At 44.9% G+C, this 10,673-nt stretch overlaps 2 protein-coding genes across 2 annotated transcripts in view; both read left to right on the top strand.

The window, feature by feature from the left end:
• Positions 1-1,231: 1,231 nt before the first annotated feature.
• SARC_07229 (hypothetical protein) lies at positions 1,232-1,888 on the top strand (the record flags this gene model as incomplete). The annotated part of the gene is made up of 1 exon (XM_014298837.1): positions 1,232-1,888. One exon carries the CDS (start codon positions 1,232-1,234, stop codon positions 1,886-1,888), a length of 657 nt encoding a protein of 218 aa, XP_014154312.1.
• Positions 1,889-9,951: 8,063 nt separating this feature from the next.
• The window catches only part of SARC_07228 (hypothetical protein), a gene marked incomplete at its 3' end in the record, with an annotated part of 4,591 nt that continues 3,869 nt past the window's right edge, over positions 9,952-10,673 (top strand). The window contains exon 1 of the mRNA XM_014298836.1: positions 9,952-10,152. Coding sequence (XP_014154311.1) covers positions 10,098-10,152 — 55 coding nt within the window. The 5' untranslated portion in view covers positions 9,952-10,097. The remainder of the gene's footprint in view (positions 10,153-10,673) is intronic.

The following is a 10,673-nucleotide window of genomic DNA, read 5'->3' as shown; positions in this document are numbered from 1 at the left end:
AACAGCAACGGTTAATTGACTGGCCAATTCCACAGTGCCAAAGGGATATCGCTTCTGCGTTAGGATTGGCAAACTTCTTACATGAGCCTTTACCTAACTTTGAACATAAAGTGGCTCAACTACGAACGTTTTCTAAGCTCAAGCCAAAGGAGTCCATTGGGGATCGTTGGAAACCAGAACATCAATTGGCGTGGGATCAGATGAAGGAGGCTATCGTGTCCATACCATATGTTCATACATTATAACATACATACGTTGTAACATTTTTTGTTGTTGAAATAAATAATATTATCCCTATCGTGTCGGCAGTCCGATTGAACTTTCCGGTTGATGGTATACCGCTTGAATTAGAAACGGACGCAAGTGATTATGGTATTGGTGGAGCATTGTTTCAACTGATTGACAGACGAAAACATTACCTGAGGTTCCTATCACTGACTCGCAACAAGGCACAACAGACACATGTAATCCTGATGAAAAAGCTATTAGCACTTACCTATGCTCTGGTCCACTTTCATGACCATCTCATCAGGCAGCGCTTTACGGTGCACACAGATCATAAGGCTCTCATATACATGAACACTCAGCTGAAAGCATCACATTATTGCACAGTTCAGTTCAGTTCAATTATTACACATGTACCTGGAGTACTGAACAAGTTACCATACATGTGGAGTCGTGTCCATGAGGGCACGTCGGATACCAACTACCCAACGGTGTTCTATACATCATGTTGGAAGTTGTATTCGAATTTCTTTGACCAGGTCCAGAAATATTTTGGCCCTAACGACGTCGACGCCTTTGCATCAAGTCACAACACCCAACTCCGCCAATACTGGTCGTACGACTAGGATGGAGGGGCGATTAAATTTGACTGGAGCAAATACAATGCATGGACGAACCCACCATGGTGCCATATAAATAAGGTATTGCGTAAGGTGTTGGCGGACAAGGTGTCTGCGATAAAATATTTACCGTTGAACACACGTGCGCCCTGGTTCCCATTACTTCTGTCGATGATACAGCAGACCAGTTACTTATTTCGCGCACGGCTCAGACATTCTTGAAGCACGGCTCACAGGCTTATACCATCGGGGTACATATTGGCCCTCCATCCGGCTACAAAGTTAATCCATCGGTTTGATGTGACTTAGATCTGAAGGTACCTGTATGTGCATACGCTAGTACACGTTATCAAGAAGATTGGGCACAGCCGTCGATGACTAAACAGATGCGACAGATCGCCGCACATGTCCCTAAAATATGTGTGGGTGCTACAGTGATGAACCATCCACCTTCCAAATTCAAGCCCCATTTGAGCAAGAAGTATGGGATGTATCGAAAGCTGGCGGGTGGAGTGTACAAGCAAGCAGACTCCAATGGTCAAACAGATTTCCTACTAGAACTGATGGAGGTTATGGGTTTGATGTTTCAGCGTCTTAACGATGCCGAACATGGTGATGACAAGATGGCAGTAGTGGGCGAACGCGAATCAAGTTCCAATGGCAAAGGCGAATCAAGTTCTAATGACAAAGGCGAATCAAGTTACAATGGCAAAGGCGAATCAAGTTCTAATGGCAAAGGCGAATCAAGTTCCAATGGCAAAGGCGAATCAAGTTCCAATGGCAAAGGCGAATCAAGTTCTAATGGCAAAGGCGAATCAAGTTCTAATGGCAAAGGCGAATCAAGTTCCAATGGCAAAGGCGAATCAAGTTCCAATGGCAAAGGCGAATCAAGTTCCAATGGCAAAGGCGAATCAAGTTCCAATGGCAAAGGTGAATCAAGTTCCAATGGCAAATGCGAATCAAGTTCCAATGGCGAGGGATCTACAATAGATACATACAAAAATTTGTGGAACAGTTGTAAAATCAGCGGGTTCATATTATAAACGTATTTTCGTTAAAACGTAATGCCGTTATATAACCTGGTTTACGTTGAAACGCAATCGTAGATGTTTGTAACTGCAAATCAATCAAATAATCTAATTATAAATATATTGAAATTTCAGACAACAAACAAACAAACAAATAATCTACTTTGGGGTATTTGGAAATATAATTGTACACAACAGAGGTCGGAGACTCTGTTGATATTGATATGATGGTTTTTCTATAATGATATGTTTTCCATCATAATTTTGGGATATAAAAGTTGGGAGAGTCTCAGGTGAAATTGATACTTGATGACACTTGTTATATTACCGACTACTCTCAGAGCGAGATAGCCCACTGAGAAATGGGGCATGAAAATGATCCCCCCTAGCCAGCCAACTAGATGTGCCCGTCTATGCATGATGAAGAGCTAGGTACCATGTAATGGGATATAGGTGCAGATATTTTTCTGCATCAACATGGTGTTTTTAATATATTTTTAATTTTTCTTAAGCTGGACTTAGAGTTATTTTATTGGTAATTGCGATTGGGAGATTGTTTCGAAGCATGAAATGATATGGAATGAAATATCATGCTTCCAATGAAATGGATCTGATCTTAGTCAGTGACACTAAATTAATCTGGACCAAAGTAGTGAGTGATTACAGCGGAGCAAATATGTTGAGACGAATTATAAGACTCCAACCCTAAAAACCCTATAAGGCCCAAAATATATTACGGCTTATATTTTGGCCAAATAATTGTAATAATACCTTAAAAAGGTACATGGTAATTATCATACTATATAGCCAATATGTAATATGATAATAAACTTACTTCTTTAGCAAATATATGTTCCAACAGGTTATGGGCCTATATCGAATATATTTATTTTTATATACCCTATATACATCGCTTAGATTTCCACCCGAGCTTCTCCCTTCTGATCTCCCAAGCCTTGATCCTTTAATTGACATTCTGATCTCTGATCTCACCACCCGATCTTCTTATTGACATTCCGATCTCTGTTTCACTCTCGCTAGTCCCCTAATTCACTATCACCATGCGACCCCCTCACCCACGGGCCAAATCCCCACCACTACATTCTCCTCCTTCGATGGCGCCCAACGCTTCCAACGCGATTCTTCCCAACACTTCAGCCATACAGCAATATCTTCCACGCCAACAACCACATTCAACTTGTCCGCACCATCCTCTCTACCGTTCTTGACACCAACGACAACCCTCACGTCAACAACACCGCCATCTACTTAGGGGTATCACCGACCGCAACACCTACCACAAAGCCACCACCGATGCGCAATATGACCTCACCCGTATTCGACATGACCACGCCAGCCGAATCCGCTACACAAGCTGCATCCATTGCTACTCTTTTTGCTGACCTTGCTCGCATACGCCACGAACGACACACAATTCTCATTGAACGTATCACTGCCAATACCGCTCGCGATTTAGCCCGCGCTGACTGTGATCAACAATCTATAGAACAGACTTCACTCAACACTGATCTCGATCGCATCCGCAACGAACGATGCACACTTATCACCGAACGTGACCAGCTTACAACTGACATTCGCACTGAACGTGATCAGGCGCAATCCGCTTGTCATGCCATCGCTCTCGAACGCGACACCCTTCATCGCGATCTCACACACACACAAGACATCACCGCCAACGCAACCACAGAACGCACCGCCCTGCATAACGATCTCACACGCATCCGCCATGAGCGTGACACATACCTCGAGGAACGCGAAGAGGCCCTCGCTCCGAACTAATCCAAGCCCAAGAACAGTCTACTGCCTCCCCTGATACTCGTATTCAAGCCGCTCACACTGCCCTCCGCAAAGCACATGCCCTCGCTGAAGCCGACATTCAACGCTTGCGCACCGATCGCGACGCACACCGTGCAAACCTCATCCAGCAGCAGCACGAACACTCCCAACTCTTACAGGAGGCACTCGCAGAGAACGAAGACCTCGTCACTGCCGCCACTCAGCTTCACGACAAACTCACTCTCCTCCAGGCTGAGTTCGCTGCATCCGACTCCCACAGTCTCCGCCAACAACTCCAGGTTGCTCAGAGCAAGATTCGCAAGCTTGAACAACGCTCCCCATCCACCCCACTATTCACCCCACTTCGGTCTCACCCAGCTTCCCCACTCCTTGGCACTCCTGGCACTCCGGGCACTCCCCACCACGACTCCCATCAAATGCCCACCATCCCTGACAGTCGCGCCACCACTGGAAAACCTCTCAAATATTCGAGCAACTACCCGGCTACGAAGCTTACCGGGGACGACAACTTCACCAATTAGCATCGTCAACTCAAACACGCCCTTAAGTGTTAAACAAACTAGACTAGTTGTAAGAGTATATTTATTGATCTACTTTCGCATATATATATAATATTCTGTGTCATATTTGAACACTTACCTACGGCGGAGGTGTCATCAGTATTTGCTATTGACACCTATTTGACACTTCATATTTTGTAATATTCATCAGTACTGGAGTTGTCCTAACACTCCCCTAAATCCGGTACTTATGAATAGTGAGAAAACACAGCACTTCCTCAGTCTTCCCTTGGTTGTGTATCTATCACTACGCATGACCCTTAGCTATGACCACGGCGACACAGACAAGCTCCGTCCCAAATGCAGTGTCGGCATCCTCATCGCACATGACCCCTTCTCTACGCACGCCGACGAATATCGCATGCTTAACGTCGACACTGGGTACACAATGACCTCTCGGCATGTCCAATTCAACGAGGGCATATTCCCCTTATGGCACAACGTTGGCTCCAAGTCTAAGCCCTATTTTACGCCGGAACAGCTCTCCGTCATTGACACACATCGCGATACCATGCCTGTCATCTTGACCCCACCCCCCACCCTCACATCCCAGCCACCGTCTGAAACCTGTGACACTCCGGCTGACCCTTCGCCATGCTTTGTCGTCGAATCTACACCCCAGCCATGCTACTCCCCCAACCGCACAACTAACAATCCCTCTCACGACCTTCAGACCCTGCTCCGCACCGCTCGTGACCGTGTCGCCCACCCCCGCACCCAATCCTCTGACGACCGCCGTGCCCTCCAAGCTCGCGCGCGTACCGCCAACTTCCAAGTCCAGCAACAGGCCAAGCTTCTGTAAGCCTCTACTGCTCGCCAGGACCAAAACCGTATTATCAGCTCCCACAACGACAAGCTACAGCTTCACATCGCCAACCGTCCTCGAAACCGCGAGATTCGTAACCTTCTTCTCGACGATTCCATCGACACCACCCACATCTCTCACCTCCCGGGCCCTGACAAATACCGCGCTCACCTTACCCGCAAGCTCGCCTTACCCGCAACCTATGCGAGGCTGTGCAGAACCAACCCATCACCCCTACCTCTATCAAACAGGCCCTCAGCAGCGCGGAAGCCGATATCTGGCGAACAGCCATTGAGTCCGAGATGAGCAGCCTTCGCAAGACTGGCACTTTCACCCTCGGCGACTCGGCCGACCTTCCTGCTGACGTCCTCACTGTGACGTCTAAATGGGTTTTTAAAATCACGATGGTCAATGGCAATATCAACAAGTATTAAGCTCGTCTCGTTACACATGGCTTCACACAAACCAAGGATAACAACTTCACGGAAACATATGCACCCACCTACACCCATGAATCCTTCCGCACGCTCCTTGCTGTCGCTGCCAACAAGGACTGGCACACCGAGCAGATGGATACACGTCAACACCGCATTCCTTCACGCTGACCTTCACCATCCTATCTATATGAAACCACCCGCTGGCTCCGACCAATTAGGCGTCTCTAAAGCTACCACCCTTGAGCTCAAGAAATCGCTCTACGGTCTCAAACAATCCGACAAGCTTTGCTTTTTCCTCATTCAGTATAAGCTCATTCAATTCGGCTTCCATCAGGCTCATACAGACCGCTGCATGTTTACCATCTGCACACCCTCCTACAACTGCACCGTTTTGATCTACGTCGACGATCTCATTATCTGTGGTTTCAAAATAACTTCTTTCAAAATTCGACTGCTCGGTCCTTGGCGAACCCACCTGGCTCTTCGGCTGTCGCATCATCACTAACACTGAGTCCACCAGCATCGTCCAAACCTCGTACATTCATGAGGCCCTGGAACACTTCGACATCACTTCCGCTCCTCCGGTCAACACCCCCTTCCGACCACCTCTCTCGTTGAACACGACGGCCCTTCCTTTGACTGCCCATACCGCGAACTCGTCGGCATCATCCCCTACCTCTCTATCCTAACGCACATCGACATCACCTTCGCCGTCAACAATCTCTCACGCTTCCTTTCCAACCCTAGCAAAAATGACTGTCGCGCTGCTTGTCGCGTCCTCCGCTATATATGCGTACAGTAAGACGCCCCAGCAGCTCTCCACTGACGCTTATGCTGATTCCAACTACGCCAGCTGCCTCACTACCCGTCGCTCCACCACCGGTTACATCATTCGCGCATGTGGCACACCCGTGATTTGGAAAAGTAAGCGCCAAAAGACTGTCAGCACTAGCACTGCTAAACGCTAAACACATACAGTGGCTTCGCAACTTCTTAACTGAGCTTGGCTTCACCCCCGACGCTCCCACTGACCTCTATTGCGATAACCAATCCGCCGTACACGTCATCACCAACTCGGGCACCCCTAATCAGCTCAAGCACGTCGATATACACGTTCACCACATTCGTGACCTCCAAGACCAAAGTGTCATCGCTACCAAATATGTTAACACTGCCGATAACATCGCAGACACCTTGACGAAGAACCTTCCTCGACCTGCCCACTCTAAACATACATCTAACACACTCACCGCCATCCCCGATCCTGATCAACTGTCCCATGTTGCAGCACTAGCTCACACGTCCGACAACAACCATCCACACAATACCAACATACTGTATGCTACTTCCGCTATGTATCCTATCCTCCAACGTCGTTTATACCTTCAGGAGAGTTTCACCCGATCGATGTTCACCGCCATCCGCCCTGCCTTGATCCATCCACCTCCCTTCTGGCTCTATATGCTTTCATATCCATCTAGACACCTGCCCTACTTACTCTCGGACCCCTCCCAAACCCCCCCCAGTCGTAACTTTGCTACACCCACGTGTAAGATTCGGTCTATTAAGGCGATATTAACGCCTTAGAGTAAATAAACGCGTAGGTAAAAAATATCGAAGTAAATAAACGAAATGAGACATTTAGTAAAGTTAGGTATGCCTCGTAAAAACAGCAATACTCTGAGGGATTGTGAGGATGAGACATTGCCTATATATAATCCTCTCAGTACTGTTTCCGGCGAAGGGATCTTATTTAGTGTTTCGTTGTCGCTCTATTAGAAACTATGGTATGTTTCATTGGGACGATTCCGAGAGACTCATAAAAATCCTATCTTTAGAAAACAAAAGAAAAATACTCTTGATGTCCTTAGTTATTGTCTTAGCCAATAACTTGCCACTTATCAAGAATTACCGACTTAGCCTTCATCAGACTGGCACAACTGGTTGGCTGATCGGAGGATCAACTAGGTAACGTTAATAGTCCCTAGAAACCTATATTCGGCTGAGCCATCTCGCTACCGAAGTATTCAGATATAAATAAGTTAGAAAGTACATGTAGTTCTTTTAATAGAACTAGACCAACTCTTATGTTTGTTATTTTACTGAGGCCTTTTAATGGCCTCGTCCAAATATCTGATATGTAAAATGGAAAAGGTATTAATTAATAAAACCATAAAAACCTATTTAGGAAACTTAAGTTCCTCGTACTATTAAGAGTACATTTATAATTTACGTACTGCTTAAGAGTACGTTTATAAAATAGAGTCTAGTGTGGAGGCCCGGCTAATACACAGCCCCCACCCAGCTTTGAAACCCATGAGAAGCAAGTTGCTCACCCAAGCTGATTATGGGTCAAAAAGCGAGAAAGAAAAAACAGGTCGAAAACATTAAAGTGAATGTTTCTCAGGCGAAGAAGTTAAGCGTTCTCGGTTACCCTGTGAGTTTTGGACTTAGGTCCAGTAGGTCCGTGGTGGTCGACTGGACGTTTCTTACGCTTCAGTGTCTTAAACACATATGAAGGATGAGCATTAAAGCTCGGGATAAATGCTGTAGGCGGATAAGTTTTAACTTCCGTGCCTTCAGACAATGGAAACATGCTATCTTTTTCAGCTTGTGACTTATGCAGGCGTTTACGCCATTTTCGATTAAAGTCAGATGAGGGCGCGAGCGGTAGCTAAGCAGGTGGGGGCAAGAGCGGTGGAAAGGCAAATGGGGCCCAGAGCGGTAGCAAGACAGATGGGGCCCAGAGCGGTAGCAAGACAGACGAGGGCCAGAGCGGTAGCAAGGCAAATGGGGGCGAGAGCCGTGGCAAGGCAGATGGGGGCGAGAGCGGTAGCTAACAGTATTAATATTTATCATACGGTTAATCATGAGGAATCAGTTAGTTAGGTTGGAAAGCAGGCGTACAAGCATGCATTCAATTATTTGCCCGCATGCGCATGTGTGCAATTGTGTGCGGATACAAGCATACATTGATGTTACCAGTTACGGCCGCATTAATGCTCTCTTCTCTCCCGCCCCGTAAAGTGCTGTATGTAACCACAACCATTTCAGAAATATATCATTATTCGATAACAAAACATTAGACAGATTACTGACTCAAATACAGCTTAGTCCATAACATACCCCAGTTAACGGTTACGTATGCGATGTACAATATTGGAAAAAGAATAGTATTTATTTTGTGACCGTTATATTAAACTCGTGAATGCTCGTCTAAATGCACGTTAAATTTTTTATTCATTTATTACCTACTTCATTCCCGCCCTTTTTAACGGATCAATAAAAACATACTAGCTATTTATAGTTAGAAGTGTACGAGAGTGTTGGGCTTGGGGGGGGGCGAGAGTGGGGCGCATAATTTGTAGAGGACGAAAGCCGGGCGGGCGCATATCAGCGGGAGTCTTAGTTTGGCGCTTAGCGGAGGGAGTCTTAGTTGGGCGCATAACAGCCGGGCTTAAATGTTAGGCATAACAGCCGGAGTCTTAAGAGTTCCCACTTTATTATCTAAAAATCGATGACTATAGTATACAGTAAACAACCGATACTCCGACAGCTGTCTATCCGTCACGTTGGCGGCTGTTTCTGGCGCCAAATTTTAAGGTCATACTGGTATCATGACATGGTCATGAATGCTACCAGTCATACGTGAGATGGCCTATATTTGTAACTGTCTGTTTTGAAATAAATAATATTATCCTACATAGTACATAAAAGTTGAAACGTAAATCGATAATTTTGTTATATCGGATAACGTTTTCAGCTTTTAGACCATGCGCCGATAAACGTACAGCTCGGTACAAGGGTTCTCTACTAGAACCCTTGAGCCTGGGCTGTGCTGAAATCCGGGACTGGACAGTCGGACAGTGACGGTCTGACGGACGGTGAACACTGAACTAATCGTAGCCAATGAAAACAAATACTAGGCAGGATTTTTAAATGGGCGGGAAAATACGACACGTTATCGTTCAGTTCACTCTTCACTGTTCACAGAAACATGAATATGTGTTTATTTACTTCATAGTTCACGGTTCACACACAACTTTTTTAAATTTTTGTAGAAAAATATATGGTCGGGTTTTAAAAAAAATATTAATTTGGTTTTGATGTTTCTCACGCTGAAGAGGTACGCTTTAAAGTTGATCGTAAACGTTTATTGCCCTCGATTTAAAACCTTTAAAACGTTTATTCGGACAAAAGACTAGAAAATAATACCTACTTGGCAATCGAACGAACAATCTAAAGAGAAAACTACTGAAAACATCGCACCTCAGGGCACTGATTATGCACCCACAGTGACAACTATAGGGCCATAAACGTGTACGTATTCAAAGTATACAAGTTTCACCGCAGGACGTATTGAGGTAACGTATTCTATGTACATACATACAAATGAAGAATATCGATATATTTAGGGAGTTATCATCATATCTTGAGTTCTATAGGCTAACAGGATTTCTACCTCACTATACAGCACGTTATACGCGAGCGTGCTTCGTCACAAGTCTAGCACATAAGCAGACATACACATATAAACACATAGATCGCTCACAAATAGCGCCAATAAATTACGCCGAGTTCAAGATTCAGTTCGTACAAGCGCTATGGCATATCGAGGGTTGACATTCTTCGTATATTCTGATGATGCGGAACGCCACTGTATGTATCGTTCTTTGATTTTTATTATTTTAGCTCTTGTTGGATATTCGCTTAAAAAGGACATAAATGTTCACCGGCACTGGAGACCCATGCATCTTGCACTTCATGTAATAAGCTAACTATCTCCGTAAATTAGTTTCAAGCTTGTCTCAGTAATAATTAATTGAGCTAGAACTTAATTACAAAGTCACCTGACTACAAGTGCACAGAAGCAAATGTATTTGAAATAAGGTGTATATCGCCACTAGTTTGACAAGTAATAAATTAAGTTTGACTAGTAATAACTTAGTATCATACACAGGCATACATGCATCATCGTCAGTATGCCTATGATTGTATACAAACACTGAATATATATATATTCGTACACACACACACACACACACACACACACACACACACACACACACACACACACCACACACTATATATATATATATATTATATATATATACTATACTACTATATACTATTATACTACTACACTACTACAACTAACTAACACTAACTACTACTAACTA

This window comes from Sphaeroforma arctica (assembly GCF_001186125.1).
Source record: "Sphaeroforma arctica JP610 unplaced genomic scaffold supercont1.559, whole genome shotgun sequence".
NCBI classification, from domain to species: Eukaryota; class Ichthyosporea; order Ichthyophonida; genus Sphaeroforma; species Sphaeroforma arctica.
Note: the sequence above shows the minus strand (reverse complement) of the source record. Positions and strands in the feature narration are given on the sequence as shown.